Source organism: Seriola dumerili, unplaced genomic scaffold (assembly GCF_002260705.1).
Source record: "Seriola dumerili isolate Sdu_G_001 unplaced genomic scaffold, Sdu_1.0 BDQW01000167.1, whole genome shotgun sequence".
In the NCBI taxonomy this organism is placed as follows: Eukaryota; Metazoa; Chordata; class Actinopteri; order Carangiformes; family Carangidae; genus Seriola; species Seriola dumerili.
The window spans coordinates 1,987,612-2,009,232 of NW_019174422.1; the positions used below are offsets into that span (position 1 = coordinate 1,987,612).

Consider the following 21,621-nt stretch of genomic DNA (forward strand, 5'->3'; position numbering starts at 1 on the left):
AGGACACACCTCTTTTAGATTGGAGACATGTTTAGCTGTGCTCTTTGGTGGTGGGCTGGAAGAATGGCAGTAGGAAGAAGTGAAGGGGAAAGAGGAATCCCTGGTCAGGACCCTGATCATAATGCAGAGAAGGAGGGAGTGTGTGCCTTCTTCATTCATATTTGGGAGCTTATGACATGGTAGCTTTCATGAGAAGTGAATAATAACACTCTCAATAGTATAAAATAAATCCTATTAATCTAAATTATAATCATCTTATCAGTATTTGTTGACATGTTTGTTTGTGTTTTTTGTAAATTTAAAACTCTGAAAACAAGTGACAAACATTAGCAGTAGACACCATAGTGGATTGAATAAAAGAGAATCATAACAATATTGGTTGTGGTAACACTACACACATTAACTACAGAATGTAGGCTAGTTAATGTTTGTGAACATGATATGAAAGTAAACATGAAATGAATGAGTGCTGGGCTTAATTTAGAACTGATAGAGCTACAGATATTCTATCTTCACACACAGAGCAAGGGTCTCATGTTATTATCAACGGGTTGTAAATATGTGTGTGCACATAAATGCTGCACTACTTACAATCAAGCTCTACTGTTACATCAGGCATTCCTCATTCTCCAAAGTGTGAAGGGGATGTTCAGGAACATCACTAATGTTGGGTGAACTTTGTGATAAGGGGTCACAGAGTCACACCCTTAAGTGTTTTATGTTCATCGTATGGTGTATACCAGGGCTGGTGTTTCATTGCATGTACATAGTATCTCTCATAGTTTTTTAATTCTGGACATCAACTGGTGGAGTATTCCTGTAGTCTGCGCCTTTCTGCCATGACCTCTGGCCTCTCATGTGGGCTCGTCACAGCTGTTTCCTTGCAACAGTCCTTGCCCATATCTGGTCTTCTCCGTGCTGCATTCCTGGTATTTTGTAACCATACCCTTACATTAATTCGCCCACACTGTTTTATACTTGTTCTAGTTATATACTTATACGAGTCTGTGTTTCCAGTCTGAATATCGGTATTTCTAGCATGTGATATAACTTTTGCTCGGTACAATATAGTAACTTCACTCTAGTGCTGTTTACACAATGGCTGGTGGTCCTCACTCATCAATGAGTGGGCAAAATTAGATATGAGAGCCACTCAATTTGAGTAACATTATAATTGACACGGGATAAAACCAATGGATTGGGTTAGGATGCGACTCTGTACATTTTATTGGCCGTGCTCACAGACCAACCCTTATTTGCTAAACCAATTAAAGAAAGCTACAATTGATTGCCGAGGTCTTTGACCAATCATACGCCTCGATTTCTGGATGGGCGGGCCTTTTCCATTGAGGGGTGGGGTGTTCGAGGTCATTCAGTCCCTCTCTGATTCACTCTATCGGCGTGTGTTCAGGGGACGGGTAGTTGGAGTAAGGAGTCGCCGGGCGGTAGTGCGTCTCAAACGCTTTTTGGGAAAGAAACGCCGCTGAAAATTGCACCACAGACTGAAGAAACGACCCCCGGTGACGACTTCTGTGAAATTATTCAACGCGACGACTGCGCCACACGCACAACCATCAAACGCAGCCAGGCTATCAAATGCTAGCCAGCTAGCATCCCTGAAAACTGACGGGATCAAGGTGTTGATAGCTAGCCTCCCAGCTAATTATCCATCAGCTAGCATCCTCCTGCCGTAGCATCATTAGCTTGCTTCTCCTCCTCGCGCACGTCGAGACTTCACTGCTCGTGGCGGTGCCTTTTAGCTCGCGAGCACCAAATTCCACATTCAGACAAAAACAGACATCGGAGCTTCCTAACTGGCTGCCGCTGGAGAGAGCGTCTGCGTTGTATTAGTTGACACCATCACACCCATCTCCCCAACCCCTTCACCTCTGCCCCTCTCCCTCCACCCGAAACACTGGAAATCCACAAGCGGCCGGATAGCGGCGAAGGGCCGGCGAAGCTGGGGGTGGTAACGTTACCGGACTCACAGGGAGTCGTAACGGCTACAGACAAGCACAGCCGTGGGGATCTACCGACGAGTATGGACGGACTGGCCGTGGAAGTTCGCGGCTCGAATGGGGCCTTCTATAAGGTAACCTGGTTACAGTCGCAGTTTTTAGTTGTCGCAGTTAAAAGTTTTGTTTCAGGAAAAACTGTGAGGTTTCGTTCTCCTGAGCGCAGCCCTAGCTAACCATCACTTGGCTAATGTTAGCTTAGGTCCAGTCCTAACAAACAGGGATGGTTTTGCGTTCCATTAGGGTTGGCCATTGTGGGGTGGGTAGCTAGCTCCAGCTAGCAGTTAAGCTAAGTACACTTGTCATCACCAAGTATGGCCTATATTTGATCGTTTTTAGTTAATGTCAATATGATCACAGGCTATACTATTGGAAACAGATGCCCGTAGTTTTGTAATGGATGCAATCATAAGATATTGCTTTGTCCTGATATGTGGGATGCACACATTTAAAACAGAAGCGAGCAGCTAATCAGACAGCTGTTGTGCAGTTCCTACGCACAAGTATGATGAGATGCTACATCAAAGCTCACATACTTCATGTTTGTTTTGTAGCCCAACCCCTAGCTGCACTACACATGTTTATTGCTCTGACAAGGAAGAACTAGAGTGCAGGTTTCTGTTTCAATTCTGTCTCATTTTCAAAAGAAAGTGTACTTTCACATCCCAGCACATGACTCGAAAATTTTTGTTGCTGCTGTGTCACAGCTTGTTTGCTTGTTTTTAAACGTCACGTTAAGATGGCAACTTGGTGACTTCAATTTCGAACACATACATTTTGTTAAAAGAGAGGTTAAATATCATTGTTTTTATTCTGTTAGTCACCCATACAGATATGGGTCGTCTTTGTGAACATTGTAGGTTCTGGCATGATTTGGGATTTTAGCAAAAACCCTGATGGAGGTATTGCCAACCTGAGTTGAGACCATGATGTTGGGAATTGGCGAATAACCCTGTACATCCTTCTCCCCGATCTATAGTGTTCAGTATTTGTGGCATCTCCTTTTTTCTTTCATTTGTTTAACTACATTATTTTCTCCATGTGCCCCTCTTCTCTATTCTGTCTTCGAGCCTTCAGCTGGTCAGTCGACCACATGGTGGTTTAGGGATGAGCCTATATTTACTCTCCTCGTGCTGCTTCACCTGTCGTTCTGTTTTACAGGGTGACAGTTCAGCTCTGGCATGAATGAACACTTTCCACTCATCTCTGTTACGTCGATTATCTCTCACAGCTCTCATTTTGTGGACGAAATGGACACTTAACTGTGTTTGTGACATTTTAAATGTCATATTCAAGGAACTATGTTGTCCTTGATGGGAGAGAGTGGGGCAGAAGCTTTACTGCTTTTCCTGTTGTGATTGACACACAGGGTAAAAGGATTTTGCTTTTTAAATGCACCTCATTCACCTTGGTGTCACATTGAGTCAGAGAGTTTTTTCTTTTTAACTGTGAATCAGGGTCATATTTATGAACCTGTCAAGGCAATACAGCACCTGTCTGGAAAGTGGCACTTTGTCCTGTTTAACTTTTTGCAGCAGCGAGCACATACCAGGCAAACTGATAAAGGACTAAATGAGGATATCTCAGGACATATTATATTGACTCTCTTTTTACATCTTTAATTTATATTTAGTTATAAATGGACCAGTCAGCTGAACTCCTGACCACACTGGCGACTTATGTGGAAAGAATGCAATTATTCAATATAATCAGTTTTCATTAGGGTGATGGTTGAAAAGGTCTTGGTCACCACATGGACCTGCATGTGGCTGCTGGCCAAAGGATGAAGTGATGTCATGAAGCTGCCTGTGACCCCCCCCCTTCAGGCACCCACCTATCCACTAGTCATGTCATACTAGAAAGAGGGCTTGCCTGCCCTTTGACCTTGTAGTATTTGGTGGAAGCAGTTCTTAACCGAACATAACAAGCACAGGCAGCTGCCTCCTAATGTGATCTCTGGAAATTTGAGGTTAAGCACTTCTTCAGTCAGACCTGTTGCCATTGCTGGCTTCTTTTCCAGAAGTTAACCCGCTCTAGTGCTACTGGTACACAAGAAGTGTGAGCCACAGACAGTAACTGCTCGTGTGAATCGATATTAACAAAGACCTTGTCAGAAAGCAGGCAGTGGTGATTGATAATTAGAGTTGTAGTGACAGTGGCCTGCTTAAAGGGTGTAAAAAATCTCAATGTATCTACATGACGTTGCCCCTGGTCTAGGCTGAAACCCTAGCCAGCTCTTCCAGTGCAAAGGTGGAACCTTTCCAGCAAGTGAATCCACACATTCACTCCTGACCCCCAAGCATGATTGCAATTGACGATACTGCCCGACCCCTCTGTCCCATATACGGTAGTGTCACACTGAGAGATATGCCACGCCCACCACTTTCCTCCCATCTTGTCACTGCTGAGTGGTGTTGGTCAAAGTTTATGGCATGCTGTGACAGATTTGTGGACCGCCATGATGGACAAGTAACACATTTAAGTGAGCTCTCTTGTTAGAGTTCTCTCTGGGCTGTCGCATAATCTATCCATATAAGCTAGGCTGAGTGAGTGACTGCCTTCTCCATACATGTGTGCTCACGAACATCCCTTCTTCAACTTACACATAGAAAGTGTATGCCTTTTAATTCTGTTTGTGTATGAATTAGTGTGAGTGTGTGTGAGAGAGAAATATTTCCAGGCTGTCTGTGCTGTCAGGAGGAGTCAGTGTTCCTCGTCACTTTATCTAGCACAGAATTCACAGCCAGAGAATTGTGTCAGTGATGTGATGTCTTGGCTTCCAAAAAGCCATAGATGCTCTTTTCAGCAACAGTCACAGTATCGGTCTAACACGGATTACAAACCAACTGTCTGTGTTGTTTACATGCAAAATCAAATGCTCCCAGCCCCACCCCTTATCACTGTTGCTCTGTCTTGGGCTTTCATGGGAATAAAACTATTTCTCTCTGCTTTTCTTTTAGGGTTACATCAAAGATGTCCACGAAGACTCTCTCACAATTGTATTTGAAAATAAGTAAGTTTGCTCTCTCTCTGTTAACATCTCCTGTATGTCTGCTTTATGATAAATAGTCCTTACATGGGGAAATGAGGCTTGAACTATAGTAATTGAGAGTTACGATGACTGCCCCAGGCTGGTGCTTTACCCAGGCATTCAAAATTGTCCTCCTCAGCACCTGTGCTTGGCATGCAGCTGTCCATACACGTCTCTAACAGTTTTTTTACCTCCTGCTCTGACCCCTCCTGCCCCCACCATGCTTTCCTATACTCCTAGCCCCACCACCCGTCCCCATGGTCCCTCTTTATCTACTTGGCTGAGAGTGTAGATTAGGGTGCCCCTAAAAATAGTGAGCTAAGGTATGCAGGGTGGGAGGAGTGGCAGCATGGTTGCCCATGTCATTTTTGGGATGGTTTCTTCCCCTCCCTCTCCCTTTACTTTCTCTGAGCACATGGAGGTGCTGGAGTAGCTGGTTGTATAAGACAGTGAATGAATGAAACACCTTTTTTGGTTGATAATGATAGTAATAGGGCTCTTAAATGAAAAATGTTTTGAAGATTTAGACTAAGTTTGAGAGACTTTTCAGATTTCAAATGAACATACATCTGTTTTCATTTATGTGTCCAGACTAATAATATCATGTTTCACCCTAGAAAGTCATTTAGTGAACTTCATTGCATTCTTGAGTTATTTTCAAGTTCTTACTTTAGTGTGAAATACATCATACAATGAACATAGTCACTCATTGTCCAGACACAGGTCCTTAAACTTCCTCATTAAAATCCTCACATAAACTTTTAATTTTTATTTCATTATGTCTGTTAGTGTGCTGTACAGCAGTGATGGTGATGCACCCATGTTATTGTAATCCCAATATGACATGAGAGACAAAGAGCTTGAATCTAGACTGCTTGAACTGTTACTGAATTCTGTTGTGATACCTGTAACTGTTGATAAGCTGAAAAACATTTGTTTTATCTGTGTTGTCTCGCCACAGCTGGCAGCCAGAGAGACAGTTGCCCTTCAGTGACGTGCGGTTGCCTCCTCCAGCCGACTACCACAAGGAAATTGGTGAAGGAGAGGAGGTGGAGGTGAGATGCACCGCTTTGCATCCGTCTGACTCAGCCCATACACCTGAGTTTTCACTAACCTCATGTCTCAAGGCCTTGGTGTCTTTGCACTTTATCAGACAACGGATCATTATTGGCTAGTACAGTAATTTCCAGGACATTCATGTGGCCTCTAAACTAAATTAAAGTATCTATGTTTATGCCTTTTAAAGTAGTAAACAGCCCAAACAGCCTGTGGCACATAATGGTTTAAAAGTTGTTTTAAATCTTTATTTGCATATTTCCTGGTGCTTTTGGGCAGCTGATTAGAACAGGATTATTATATGCATATTGGCTTTGTAGAATATTATCTGGTGGGAAAGTTGAATATATTGCTTGCATTTTGTACAACCAGACTCAACCAGAATCTGCACAGGCTGAAATCTCAAGTCAGTATGAGTTTGCAACAACAAGTTTACCTCATATTTTCGATTTCGTCCACAACACACAGCACTAGATAGTTGTACACTTTGTATCCTCTCTGCTTTACTAGTCACTAAACAGTGGACTTGTAGGATTCCATTCATAGTCACAGTATAGGTCTGCCATTAGCCTGCTGAATATGCAGCTAAGGCCATGTTCACCGTCATTGCATCTTGATTTCCACTACAGACAGTTTGAAGCACCGTTAATGAGTATGAAAGTTGTGATTTGTTTTTGGCTGTGACTCAGCTGTCATTCACTGTATGTCTGCTTACAGGTTTACTCCAGGGCCAACGAACAGGAGCCGTGTGGCTGGTGGCTGGCACGGGTCAGAATGATGAAGGGAGAGGTAAGTGGTTGCTAGGAACCAAGGAACATCTTATTTCAATGAGATAAAAAAAAAAAAAAGTCAGGAAAAGATTTATTTGCAGACTGTTTTTATTGCTGATATGTACTAAAGCAGAAGAGCGTATCCTCTCTTCTTTGGAGGCGTGTGTTTTGCCATTATGGTGATTTCAAATCCTCTTTCCACCTCTGCATGTCTCCATTCATTCAAACACCACATTCACACGAGAGGAAATTACAAAGAACAACATGATGCTGTTTGTTTGTATTGTCTTGTAAAAAAAACAAACAAAAAAAAAAAAACTTATAAACCACTCAGTGTTTGTTTTTGTAATCAGTTCCTTTGATGCTGTGGTGCGCTGAAGGAATTTTTGATTCCTGAGTTTTAGTGCACGGAGCTTAGATTTCCTGGAGCTATTTCATTGAAAAGGATTAATATTTTGGAGAAGATGATGCCTCATGTCAATGACAAAATCCAGCCAGGCTAGCTTCCTCTCTGTCTCAGTATTTAATAATCAGTAATAGAGGCGAAGCAATTATGTTTCACTTTGCTTCAGCGTCCTGTTGTATTGCCAGTAACTGTTTATTGAGTTCTGAGTACTGCAGTATCCTGTATGTAGAGTGAATACAAGGCTGTAGTAAGATAAGTACTGCTGGGTAATGAGCTCAAAGAGTCGGTATGTCCTGATGTGGTCTGACATTGTACCTTCAAATTACACCCTGTGCTTCTTCTTCACACTGACTTGTGTCAAAATGGATTTGCACCATACTCCGTGTAACAGGCATAGTTGGCTAATTTTGAGGTGTTTTTCAGATTTTCAGATGATTTGAACCACTACTGGCTCTTAGTTACCAGCACGAGCTGCAGGTTGAATAGTGGGTCAGTGGGATATGGAAAGGACAGCTTTGCAGTGCTACTGTGCCAAGGGAGCTGCTGCTGGTGTAGTGCTGTTATTTGGAGCAGTCTGATAAGAGCCTGCAGGAATGTCTAGCATTGACTGATGGCTTTAATACTGTCCTTTGAGCATGGAGTGTGCAGTGTTCATCTCACTGCCTCACTCGTTCATGGTTCCCCCTTTTCTTTGTCTACATTTTGTCATCTTTCTCTGTATCTCTCTCAGGCTCATCTTCTCTTGTTTCATCTTATGTTTTCTCTGAAACAGAAGGATCTAGGAACAATCTGTAGCTTTATTAACTGGATGAATAAAGCTATAGATTAAATGCGTTTTTGATGTGAAGTATACTTTCTTTCAACCTGAGAGATGACATCAATTAATTTTGAACTTGACAGCTGATTCTATATTTTTGTATGGATTAAATACAGCAGTTCTGCACTGTATACATCTTAGCATAAGGATGTTTTTTTCAGTTCACATATCTGAGCTGTCAGGCTGCCTTGTGTCTGATATTTCTGCTTATATTAAAAAATCTGTATCTCTTGTGCTGTTTCCAGTTCTACGTGATTGAATACGCTGCATGTGACGCCACATACAATGAGATTGTCACAGCAGAGCGCATCAGGCCCCTCAACCCCAACAGCCCTTCCTCTCGGAACTCCTTCCATAAAGTCCCCATCCCTGTCCCAGAAGACCTGAGGGACATGTGAGTGTCTTTTACATTGTCAGGTTACATATAATAGATAGTTCTTCAATTGATATTTATATATTTATGAATGTTGAATTCTTGAATGTGTCAGTGAGCAGTGTTGTTACAATGACCCGTGGCTGCTAAATGAATAATAAGGCCAACTCTCCTGTGGATTGTTTTCTTATTGACAGCTGTGCAAATGACAACATTCACAAAGACTTCAGGAAAGCTATCGGAGCCAACTGCATCTTCTTCAGTGCCCAAACACACGAACTCATTGTGCTGGTTAGTATTTTGAGTTCACGCTTGAGCTGGGACTCACCTCATGAACAAGTTAATGGGCTTATTAGATAGACACAGATGAGGGAATAATACAAAACGAACTGTAGTAACGCATACAAATCTGAAAGGTTAAAATGAACCGCATGTCTGGGTTTTTCTGGTATTCCTATGAGGTCTGTAGATCATTCCGAATACATTCACTGAGCACTTAATTAGGAACACCATACTGGTACTGGGTAGGGCCTCCCTTTGCTCTCCAAACAGCCTCAGTTCTTTGTGGCAGGGATTCCACAAGATAATGTTGATTGCATCACATCATTTCTGCAGATTTGTCAGCTGCACTTTCGTGCTCCCCAATCTCCCGTTCTACCACATCCCAAAGGTGTTGTACTGGATTCAGGTCTGGTGACTGGGGAGGCCACTGAAGTTCACTGAACCTGCTGAAACCAGATTGAGACAGCTTTTGCTTTGTGACGTGGCGCATTATCATGCTGGAAGTAGGCATTATAAGATTTGGCCATAAAGGGATACACGTGGTCAGCAACAATACTCAGGCTGTGGCATTAAAATGATGATTGATTAGTATTAAAGGGCCCAAATTGTGCCAATAAAACATTCCCCACACCATTACACTACTAGCAGCCTGGACTGTTGACACAAGGCATGTTGGGTCCATGGATTCATGTTGTTGAGGCCAATTTCTGACCCTATCATCTGCTGCCTCAGCAGAAATCCAGATTCATCAGGCCAGGCTGTTTTTCCAGTTTTTAACTGTCGGGTTTCGGTGAACCCATGTCCACTGCTGTCTAAACTCAAGAGGCTGTTGCATGTGAAAATCCCAGGAGATCAGCAGTTTTAGAAATATTCAGCCCAGTCTGTCTGACACCAACAATCCCTGGAACAGTCAAAGTCACTGAGATCACATTTTAACCCCATTCTGATGTTTGATGTGAACAGTAAGTGAAGATTCTGATGTGTATCTCCATTAGCTTATGCATTGCGCTGCTGCCACATGATTGTCTGATTGGATAATTGAACGAATAAGCAGGTGTACTGGTGCTCCTAACAAAATCTTCAGTGAGCGTATCTTACTTCCCCTTCTACTGTCTCTCTTCAGTGATTTTTTTTTTTTAAACATACACACAAAATTCTGAATCGGCAACAACTTTGTCAGTGCTAATTAAAGACTCACCTGATTCTTGAAAATTCTTGACAATATGGATATAACAATTATGTTTTGAAGTCATTTTAAAGTTGTAACTTGATCCTTTTTTAATGATCTTCACAGTCTACAAATGAAACCACAGTAAAGCGTGCAACTCTTCTGAGTGACATGCATTTTCGCAGCATCAGAACCAAGCTTATGCTAATGTCCCGCAACGAAGAAGCCACCAAACATTTGGAGGTAAACATGCTCTGTTACACATGCACATACCACTGTCAAATACAATGAATTTACCAGCCCTTGTTAACATTTAAGACCCAGCCATCCATTTTGGCTTACTTTACACATTTGCACTCAACCCAAGTTGCATTTTCCCCCTCCCAGACAAGTAAGCAGTTAGCATCAGCCTACCAGGAGGAGGTGAGGGTCAGGGAGGACCTGATGGGTCTCGCCATCGGCTCCCATGGTGCCAATATCCAGCAGGCAAGGAAGGTGCCTGGAGTCACGGCTATCGAGCTGGAGGAGGAAAGCTGCACATTCAGGATCTACGGAGAGGTAGACTGCTTAATGAACTTATGTGCCTTTGCATGTTTTGGGCATGTCTGATATACTGTAGTGTAATGTGGTGGAATATTTGTGTCGTGTTACAGACCCCAGAGGCAGTGAAGCAAGCTAGAGAGTATCTTGAGTTCAAAGAAGACTACTTTCAGGTACCCAGGAATCTTGTAGGTGAGTGAGCAACATAACATTCCTGAGGGAGCTCATTTTGGTGGTGACAACATCCCTCTTCATCACCATAACATATTCCTTATTGCCACACATTTACGCTCTTATTATAAAGACATTATTTTACCGTTCCTTCTTTTTCTTTCTCCCCCAGGCAAAGTCATCGGCAAGAACGGCAAAGTCATCCAGGAGATTGTGGACAAGTCGGGCGTGGTCCGTGTCAGGATTGAGGGAGACAACGACAAAAAGCTTCCCCGGGAGGAGGTAGGCAGGCAGGGGGCTGGCAGGGACGACACTGCCAGCAGCAAAGAGGTGAATGGACCGTTCGGCTGGTCTCCCAGTCCCGTACAATCGTGCCCTCCCCACCCCACACTCCCCTTCTGCTCTCCAAAAAAGCAAAGCTACTTTACTGCAGCAGTATGTAGACGTCCCGTGTGCTGTCTGCTTTGACACTGTTCCATTCTCCTGCTTTGTCTCTCCTGTTTTGTCACTAGCACTTATGTTTTCATTGCTTTTCAATACACACAGCCCACAGCACAACATATGTCAGTTATGTTGGGCGTGTGTGGGAACTTAGCTGTGTGCTGTCCCTGATGGGTTGATATAGTATGTTTCTGTTGAGTGTGCTTCATGTGATTTTTTCAAGCATACTAATCATTCCAGAAATGGGCTGTAACTTACTACTTACAATGTCCTATTTGAGTGAGGTCTGAACTGTTTCCGATCAGTGATATCCCTCAGTCAGTGGGGCTCAATATGTGATCATTATTTGTTTTCTTAAAAACACAACACTCAACTCTTCATCTTCCCCTCTTTGCGTTTCATCAGGGCATGGTTCCCTTTGTGTTTGTGGGAACTAAAGAGAACATCAGCAATGCTCAGGCTCTTTTGGAGTACCATGTGTCCTATCTCCAGGTAAGTCAGTTCTCCATGTCCACCAGTAGATGGCAGCACTTGCCTTTTTCCTTTTCCCTATTACTGTCTCTCAGAAAACTTCAGATAAAATAGAGCTGAGTGTTTTAAGTATTTCTGTCCTCTGTACATTGCAGTTAGTTTTCGACTCCATATATATATATATATTCTTCTCAGAATATCTGGTATCATCATATCATTTGGCAGGAAATGTGTTTCTTAGAAGCACAGTTTCTTTATGTGGCATTTGGGGTAGGGGCAGGGTGCCGGTGGGACGTATGTAGAGGGTTATTTCACATTGGTCACCTGTCTCCCTCTTGCCTAGCACCACATGTAGAAAGCTGCTGAGAGCACCTCATTTTGCCCTTACCTCATGTGCTTTTATAAATAGCCCCTCTCTCTGGGATGGGGGGTGAAGGGTAGACTGGAGTTTAGATTACCAGCTATCTGGACCCTGAGCTTCCAAAAATAACACCGGACCCCCACCCCGCCTCACTTCCTTCACACCTCCCTTAAGGTTCAGCTGTTGTTGGTCGAGGCAGCTGTCACACTGTGAAGTGAGACCCCCTCCTCCGAATCGCCCACCACTGAAATGCCATAAAAACTGCTGTCAGTGCACTGCTGCCATTAGATGCACTGCCCACCCCCCCACCCCCCATCTATAAAGATGGCTCATGTGGCTCAACTGAAAAAAATAGACATTGTGGCTCTCCTAAAAAATGATAGTAGCTTTTAAAAAAAAAAATTTAATTGTCATTTAACTTGATAAACTTATAACTCTGGTTTTATCCTAGCTGGATTTAAGAGTTGTGGGTGAGGCCATTGTTGTCATCATGGTGGTGTGGTGGTCCAGGGGATCGCAGGCAAAATGATATTGCCCCATTTGGAGAACTAACAGACATTTAATCTCATCATTGTTATTTTCCCGTGTCAACAACGACTGTCTCATACCTGAGACAAATCTGAACAAAATGGGCAAGTCTGTCGAATCCATTATGGCATCTGTGGATCAAACGGCTGAGAACATTTGAACCAGACGCTTTTAACTATTCTTAAACAGCACATTGTGATACCCATTTTTGTCTCTGTCCCAATAGATTAAAAGGAGAGGGGACAGTTTCCATCAACACATTGTGATTTCATTTGGCAGTGGTTTGGAAGAAGTGGCAATCTAAAAGAGATCAGTGGAGTAATGGTTGTGTTGACAGATGTAGCTGTTTATCCTAACTTTACCACTACAATCTGGCGTTGGTTGGCTGTTGGTTGAATTGGGTCTCAAAATTGTCACGTTTGGGATTTTTTTGAGGCCCACAATCCATCAGGTTGATGGACTGCACTTTACACATTACTGCCACTTAGTGGTGGAGTGAAAGGCTCAAAAACAAGCCCAAAACCAGCCCAGGTCCACAGCAGACGTGAGTTCAGACTATGGCTCAGTTCCATCTTAATACAACAGAGTGTGTGTGTGCCATTTTATAGGCTGAACAAACATGTCAAAGTGAAACTATTGTAGACAATCACAGCCTACCAAATGAAGTGAGGTCAGAAACAAAATCTGTGAGTAAAACACAATCTGAGTAATAGCGCAGTTGAGGTTTTGCAGATTAAAAAATTATGCTTTTAATCATGTTTTTAATCATTAACATCCAGGATAATCCCTTTCTGGTCCCTACACATGTGGATCAGCTTGTTTAACTAGTAGCATCCATGCTTTGTTTGTAGGTAAACCTGATAATGCCTGTTGCTCAGATGATCTGTATACAGTGGCAACACTTTTGGCGCATGGCATTATTTTGTCAAACTGGAAGGGGCCCAGGTCACCTTGTCACGCTGGACACTCAGGGATTCTCCATTTCAGCAAAAGCTGGAGAAGATAAAATACATTTTAAACAGTAATAGCAGCAGCAACAAGATATGGGTGCCATTCATGACTCACCTTTATGGCAGATTATGTTGGTGCTACTTGTTTTTCTTTGCATTTAACTTAGTTTTTAGAATTGTTCATCTGCACTACTATTTCTCAACTATTTGTGTTTGGTGGACATCAAGGTGTAGGATGGGAGGGTAGGAGGGGGATTTTATTGATACATTTCAATAAATCATGTGCAGAACAACAGGCTCAACTGTCTATACTGTTTCCCCATCTCTGCCTCGCAGGAAGTGGAGCAGCTGCGACTGGAGCGTCTCCAGATTGACGAGCAGCTCCGTCAGATCGGGGTGGGGTATCGCGCACCTGCCAGTCGAACTGGGGGCCCAGGTACTGACCGGGAGAAAGGCTACTTGACAGATGAGAGCAGCAACTCACTCCACGCCTCTCGCACCTATGGAGGCCGCGGCAGAGGACGAAGGGCCTCCAACAGCCAGTACTCTGGATATGGTGAGAATGAAGGAGCTGAAATATTAACTTGATTTGATTCATAATCAGTTATGTTTTTTTTTGTTTTTTTAAATTAATATAGAAAATAAAAAAATGTGTGCGTATGTTTGTAATAGTTTTTGTTTTTTTACATTACGTGTCTCTGCTTGATGCAGGCACAAACTCTGAACTGTCCAATGCTTCTGAGTCGGAGGAGGTTATGGAGCGAGACCAGCGGCCCCGTGGCATAGGCGGAGAGGAGAGAGGCTCCCGACGAGGCGGCAGGGGCAGAGGCTCCAACTCAGGACGAGGCCGTGGAGGACCAGGGTCCAAGCCCTCCAACTCAATCAGCTCAGGTAATTAAAGACCAACCTCAGTCGTTAAGATTACTGGTCGTATGAGTTTTGAGAGCTTTTCCAAGTAGTCATTGCAGCAGTTTAATGGCATCTCATGGTATTCAGAGTGTGGGTTTTTAAGTCACTTAAAGCAGCCTTTTCACATTTATTCTTACTAGTCTTAAAATAAGTTTACAAATTACAAATTTACAGTACAAATTTAACAATACAAAGTTTGGGAAATTTGTCCCAAGTTGATTGTTTCTTTTGATTTACAAACTGGTAATAATTTAAGTTGAACCTATGGACCACTGAGGAAGGAGATTTCATCATCACGTGGTTTTACAATAATGTTAAGGTGACAAGAACCTTGTGTATGGTGCTGTCCAAGTCTTCTCAAGAAGCAGCTGGCAGGTGCCTTTTTGTAGGTGAACAGGTGTGCTCGTCTTACATGATGAATTCAGTTCACCTGAGAGTCAGAGGGAGATTAAAAATGAGAGAAGATTAGCGAAGTGTAGTTGTAATACTACTTTTCTGTGGGATCTGCAGTGCTGAGGGACCCAGACAGTAACCCGTACTCCCTGCTGGAGGGTGAAGGAGAGCTAGCCGACACCGACATCAGTGAAGGCATGGGAGGAGACCGCCGCAGGCGCTCCCGCCGCCGCCGCAACGACCAGGAACCCAGCGTAATGGACGCTGCTGGAGAGTCGGACAGCCAGGCCGGCCCCAGCGAGAATGGACTGGGTGAGAACTTCAGTCTTGTTCTGTTGCGTAATGATTTGTGAAGATATACAGTACATTTGTTGCCAGGTACACACTGAACATCTCTGAAATTAGAACCACATGCTTGCTGAGTAAAAATTCTGAACTATAACATTATCAGAGAAAGTATTTTTTCATTTGGGTTTTAGATGAAGAGGCCCGGCCTCAGCGTCGCAACCGAAGCCGCCGCCGCCGTAACCGTGGCAACCGCCCAGAGGGAGGTTCAGCCAGCCGTGACAGACAGCCACATGAGAGTGGTGAGTCACTGTTCTTATTTTCCCCCTCAGAAAAGATGATATATTCTGTATCAATACAAGCTTTGATCATTTCCATTTAAACTTATACAGACGAGGCAGCTTGACTGTCTTTGGTATGTATTGAATTAGTACTAGCATTTTAAATCTGTATCTATATTGTATGCACAATGTAGCTAACAGAATTTTATGTTTTCAGTGACTGTTGCTGACTACATATCCCGTGCTGAGTCCCAGAGCAGACAGAATCTGCCCCAGAAGGAAAACCACGCTGGCCCTGAGCCCAAGGTACAGACAGAAACACACACTGTGACCTCTGCCTTAGTTTTATTTTCAGAAGTCAGATTATTGGACCATTCTCACCTTTTTTTTTTTTTCACCCACCTTTTGTACCCACAGGAGAATGGGACCAGCGCCAAGAATGATGAGCGAACACCCTCCAAGCGTTCCCCCAGCAAAGGCATGACCTCGGCCAGTGAGACTCTGACCTTGGTCAACGGGGTCTCGTAAAGAGACGGCCCTGCCCCTGGTGAACCCAAGTCTAGAGCAAGACTCCATGGCAAACTCTGTCCCTGCTTGCATTAACTTAAACCTTAAACAGATGAGTGAAAAGTACCTGACAAAATACCTGAATTCATACTATGAGAGTGAAAAAGTACAAAAAAACGACAAACGCATCTACTTAAAAACACACGTTAACGGTGTATGCTATCCTATCTATCAGTACGTAGTGCTTATTTAAAAAAACAACTAGCTTGCCAAAAAAGAGCTGGTGGATATGACTTGATTTTTAAAAATACTGAAACACGAGAAACAGGACGAGACTTTTTTTGTTTTGTTTTTGAAAACGGTTGTCTTTATTTGTGTCTTTTTTTTTTTTTTTTTTTTTTTTTTTTTTTTGTTATGTTAATTTTGTTCATTGTTTATCACTGGTTTGGACTTGGCGGTCGCTCTCTCTCAACCAAAACAGACGCGTCTCTTAACAGTGTTAAAGTACAGACAAGAGAGATGTAAGCTGTAGGGAGTGGCGGACGAGCAGACAGTCCAATAGCTCATGTGACGAGATGTTCGCACACTGAACCTGGGAGTGGAGACAGACGGATTGGAATATTGATAGACATTGTGCCTTGAATTTGAAAAAAAAAAAAAAAAAATTAAAAAAAAAAAACTTGAGTTTTTCCATTAAGTTTGTTTTTGTTTCCTGAGGGAAAGAAAACAGGGAGAGTTGATCTTCCAGTTTTTTTTTTCTTTTTTCTTTTTTTTTTCTTTTTTCTTTTTTGGTTCCAAGAGGAGAACAAACCTGTGAGGGAGTGATGAGTAAAACAAGGGAAGGAGAGGGAGTGGCTGGCCAACGTGAGGAAAAAGAAGTCTGGTGCCAAACACGAAATTCAAGGCGCTTGTCCTCATTCCGAGTAGAATGGACAGCGTTGGGGGGTCAGTGCGTGCGTGTATGTGCGTGCGCGCGTATGTGTGTGTTTGTGTGTGCAGAGTTGAGATTTGGCAACCACAAAACAAAACTGGGGAGGGGTGAGGTAACAAAACTGAAACGTAGCCCTGGGCGGGTCGCATGGTGAGGCATCTCTATTTATCAGCAGGCCTGAGGGGGGTGTCGGGTGATGCGTCACTTCCTCCTCTCGACCTGTTTTAGGTCTTTCGAGGGTCCAGGGTGGCGCCCGTACAGCCCTAGTAAACAGGACAGGCTGAGACCAGACAGACAGCAGACTTGAACTATAGATTTAGACTCAAAGAGAACTATACCGTGCCTCTTTCTCTGTGTCGGAGGGGGCGGCGGTGCTAGCTTCCAGCCACACTTAGTGTCTTGATAAACCACTGCAGCGCGCAGCTCCGGACGCACACGAGGGGCGACCACCTTTCTGGGACGGGTGCTGCTAGTGGGGGAGGGGGGGGGGGCCTGGAGACTGCGGACTGTGGGATTGGGACAGCTTCAAATGACATGAGAGCCACATGACACACACCTACAGGTACACACACGAGGCATACACACCACCAGGTGCGTGCGAGTTGAAGTGGTCGCCTGCAATGGCACAAAGTACAGGACTGAAAAGGAAAAACTTTAAACAAGCGAGGTGTCTGTCTTGTACCTGGCAGTTTGGGTTGGCAAATGGAGTAAGAGAGGGACTTGAAACCTCAGTGGCTCTCTGCTCATATTGTTACTGTTGTCTTGGTTACCGCTCTCAAGTTTTTTTTGTTGCTATTTCCACATCTTAGAAAATATGAAATAAAAAATTGAAGTGAAATCAACTTCTTCTCTGGAGACGAACTTTGATTTCTCTGTCTTGTGAGTTTGCAGTCTATTTTTCTAACTTGCATGGCATTTAGTTAACGAGTAGTAGGTGGTGCCTGTCCTGTGCATGAGGAAAGGGTGTTATTAATCTGACTTACAAAGCCATTGTTTCATTCACTAGAATTGCTGCTAATGTACACATTGAATGTCCGACTAACGTAGAAACTCTACCTTTGAAGAGAGAGAAACTTAAAAAAAAAACAAAAAAAAAACAAAAAAAAAAACACAACAAAAAAACAAAAACAAACATCTCCCACCCACCCCCCCAACACCACCCTCCCAGCTCATCTGCCCAGAACGTCCCAGTTTCTATCGGTGGATACGAGTCAGGAAGAGACCCATTCCTTTGCTCACAAGTTTCGGAGTCTCATAAAAGTATTACATTTCCAAGGGCAACATTGTGCATGACAAGCAAGCGTCCACATGACCAAAGGTTTTGAGAGACAGATGAATGGGAGCGTGGTTGAATCGAGATGACCCAGATGCTGCTGTTATACATTTCTGCTCACCTGTATGTTGTGTTTTTAGAGAATGAACGAGCACTTGAGTATTTGTACCTTGGTTCAGTTGCATGTGTGTGAGTGGAGGATGAAACCCTTACTGGTATGTTTGTGTTTACCTTTATACCTCATTGTGTGAGTACTGTAATCCCTTATGTATCTGTATCCCTCACGTCCTGTTGAAAGACTGCTGGCTACTGTGTGTGTGTGTGCGTGTGTGGGGGTGTGTGGGTGTGTGTGTGTGTGTGTGCGCGCGTGCGTGTGTGTGTGTGTTCGTGTGCGTCTGTGGATGCTGGCTGTACAGTCGACTCCTCACTCTGTCAGATTTTGTCTCTGGTTTTCTCACTCATGTTCTGATGGCAATAAAGGACTTTTCATTGTTTGGTATACATTTTTTCAAAACAGTTTTTTACTTTTTAATAAACGCCCAGAAAATGTATCAAAAAATTCCAAGTGAAACCTTTTGAACCGTCAATATCATTTCAGCATGAATTATATATTGCATTGCTGTAATTTAAGTTACTCACAATGACTTCTTGCAACGTAACAAAAACCATTTCATGAACTACAGTGATAAATTTGTCTGAAGCTATTTTAAGCAATCCTAATTTTGTGTAGAAGCGTCAGTGAAGTCCAGCTGTTACTGTCATTTGTAGCATTTAGTAGAGCTTTGCCTTATCTAGACTTCAACAATTTTAGCTGTGAATAGGTCTTTGCTAAATGATGCTTTCTCGTCCTCATTTCCTCGTGCGCTCGAAGAGATGCCATGACCTGGATGACGGAGAGTCTTCAGACTTCCTTTGTACGCCGACTGTCTTCCAACGTCTGCCACTGAGGACACTGTTCTTGTTATTTTCTGATTCTACTTTTGATATGAATCTCAGGAACTTCACTCATTCAGCTTTGTATTTACAGCAACATGGTTTCTGTTTGTGGAGCCCCTTGGAGATGGTGCATCATTTCCTCTTTAGTGAAGGTATCAGCCTTTAAGGGAAGGAACTTTTCACTGATTAAAAAAAAACAAAAAACTAATGAATTCAAGCAAATCTTAACTGATGTACATTAAGGGTGGATATGAAACATCACATGGATAATTAATATATATAATAAAGAGGCCTGTGGACACTGTTGCTCAAGGGTTTTATGGTTTTGATCATCTGGCTGCTTTACACGTTACACCATGGCAAACTAATAGCCACTGTTTTTAAAAAGTCGTGTAACATCTGGGCTGCTGTTGTTCAGACACTGAAGCAAACTGAAAGGTTCTTTGTTTCTTGAGAACAAATTATCATCAGAAAGACCCCGTCCTCAGCATGAAGCATGGTGATGGCTGCGTCATCCCACTCTGCAGCAAGTCCTGGAAGACCTGTGAAGGTAAAGTAAACAGCACATGTATGCAGCAAAAAATACTGGGGAAATTTAAGGAAAGAGACCGGACACTTAGAGGGTTGAAAGTTTCCTAGTAAGACAAGACAAGACCTCAAACAGAGATCTAAAGTTAGACAGGAATGGCTGCGAAACAATGTTTTGGAAGCTCCTGAGTCAGAGTTGAGCTCTCATACATCTAATCCAGGATGTGTCGCAGGATCCCAGTCCTTGTGAATTTAAAACGTTTTGATGAACTGGGAGGAAGAATGCAGTGCAGTCGTATCCACACACACTCAAGTGAGTTAAGCTTTGTGGGCTAAAATATACATACTTTGATTTACCTACAGTTGTTTTCATATCCACATTTATTTCAGTTGCCTAACTGGCACTATAATTAATTCTTTTTATGGAAAGCTACACGGAAGCTGGGGAAGAGCTTGAAACTCAAAACTGTTAGTGTGCTGATGCCTGAATAATTAAAGAGAATACTGCAGTGAAAGAGAATCATCATCATCCCTATAGTTACGTCTGTGACTTCACTTCTATCAGTCTGTGTCTCCCTCTGCTGGAGATTTACTGTCATAATGGGCTCTACTAGACTTTGTGGTTAAAACTGCTGAAAATATGAAATCTCATTTAATGTGCATCAATAAAACCACCACATTAAAGGGGGAAGTACACATATTCTCAGTATCACCCATGAGACATGTATTCTCTTGGCTCTCAAGTTACAAACAGTTAAAAACCTCTTTTATCATGCTGCCATCACATTTCCTCAGACAGCATTTTTCTTTCTTTTCGGGATTCATCTGAGAATTCGCACCAGGAGGGGCAAATCCCAGAGGTCCGGTTCCTCCCAGAGTCCAGCCACACAAGTCCCCAGACGGTAACCGGGTCTGAGGAGGATACACAGATCAAATTACAGCTTTACCTGACTGTTTACATCATTTCTGTCAATGTGAGTTTACAGTACATTATTTATGTGTGTAGGTCATTCACTGTCCTTCTTGTTGTAGCATATTGGGCAGACCAGCCCCGTCTCCTTCTCCGAGAATTGTTTTTAATGTTGGGACGTCATTTAGTTCATTGAAACGATCAATCGACCAGAGTCGATCTGGTTAAAGTATGTGTTCCTTATTTTACTGAATGATTTACCTTTTAGGAGGAAGTTCATCTCTGTCTCAACTTCTCCTGTGGAACAGTGACAACATGTTCTGTTTTCTTTCTGTTGCCATGATTTTTTTGGTGCCAGTTTGAGGTCACTGAGCCTTGACCTGCTCTGAATCTGTCTCTGCTTGACACATAATCTTTGTTTAGGAACACATAACATTCATATCTACTCTGGCTTTTGGTTTCTTCTTCTTTAGTTTTAGCAACAGGTACTTGTTATCTTTGCATGTGTAAAATCTATCTGTCTACATGTAGAGATTCTATTGGGTGCTCATACCAACTGGTATACCCATGTTGGCAAAGGGGACCCCATACTTCACTACCTAATAGTGCAACGAGCATGTTAACACTATCAACATATCACATACATTACATACATAGCCGTTTCTGCTGCTGAGACTCCTTAACCAATAGGCCTCTATATTTGAAGAGTAGTTGCTGTTGCCTCTTGTTGAATCTGGTGTTATATTCCCCAAGGGATGAGAGTTGGTGAGTCCCATTCTTCCCCCGTCTCCAGTTGGAAATTCCCACTGCCCATCATTGTTTTAGATCAGCCTAATCTGTAGGAAGCGGGGGCTCAGCATTCATACTGAACTGTTGGAAAAAGTAGCCACAGAGAAGACTTCAATCAAATAAATGTCATACACGGACAGAGTTGAAATGTTTTAAGCGTTATTGGTATTGTGACATTATCTGCATCATGCCTTTAAATATATGCTGCAGGTTAGGTACAATTGCCTCCTTAAAACAAAGCTGTAAAAACAGCTTTGCAACAGAAGAGTGTCAAGTTATAGATTTGTCATTTGTGTCCAGGTGTAGGTCATGGTGACCAGCAGGAAATGTTTTCCCCTTCCACAGGAAGTGATCGATCAAAACAACAATCACAATATTGTTTTTCATTTTCTATCAGTTTAATTTCAGTTTTAACATTTAAAATGGGATTGAAGACATTTTAAAGTCAGTTAATCCTTAATCTTGTCAGGAATGATTACTAAATTTAATTAATGACTCA

General features: G+C 42.8%; 1 protein-coding gene across 2 annotated transcripts; it reads left to right on the forward strand.

Annotated features, from left to right (window-relative positions):
- Positions 1–1,412: 1,412 nt before the first annotated feature.
- LOC111226954 (fragile X mental retardation syndrome-related protein 1-like) lies at positions 1,413–16,122 on the forward strand. 2 transcript variants are annotated; one of them, XM_022752286.1, is made up of 17 exons: positions 1,413–2,092; positions 4,976–5,028; positions 6,008–6,101; positions 6,820–6,891; positions 8,341–8,489; positions 8,666–8,759; positions 10,045–10,161; positions 10,306–10,476; positions 10,572–10,650; positions 10,802–10,959; positions 11,476–11,562; positions 13,717–13,936; positions 14,092–14,271; positions 14,800–14,994; positions 15,162–15,269; positions 15,466–15,554; positions 15,666–16,122. In XM_022752286.1, exons 1-17 carry the CDS (start codon positions 2,042–2,044, stop codon positions 15,774–15,776), a joined length of 2,028 nt encoding a protein of 675 aa, XP_022608007.1. In that variant the 5' UTR covers positions 1,413–2,041; the 3' UTR covers positions 15,777–16,122. The 2 variants fall into 2 exon arrangements, with proteins under 2 accessions (XP_022608007.1, XP_022608009.1); XM_022752288.1 differs by having other exon boundaries at positions 10,802–10,911.
- The last annotated feature ends 5,499 nt before the right edge of the window (positions 16,123–21,621 follow it).

Coding starts and splice junctions, on each gene's coding strand:
- LOC111226954 (XM_022752286.1), top strand. CDS start 2,042: ATGGACGGACTGGCCGTGGAAGTTCGCGGCTCGAATGGGGCCTTCTAT. Junction 6,102..6,819: donor GTGAAGGAGAGGAGGTGGAG/GTGAGATGCACC, acceptor GTCTGCTTACAG/GTTTACTCCAGGGCCAACGA. Junction 10,162..10,305: donor AAGCCACCAAACATTTGGAG/GTAAACATGCTC, acceptor TCCCCCTCCCAG/ACAAGTAAGCAGTTAGCATC.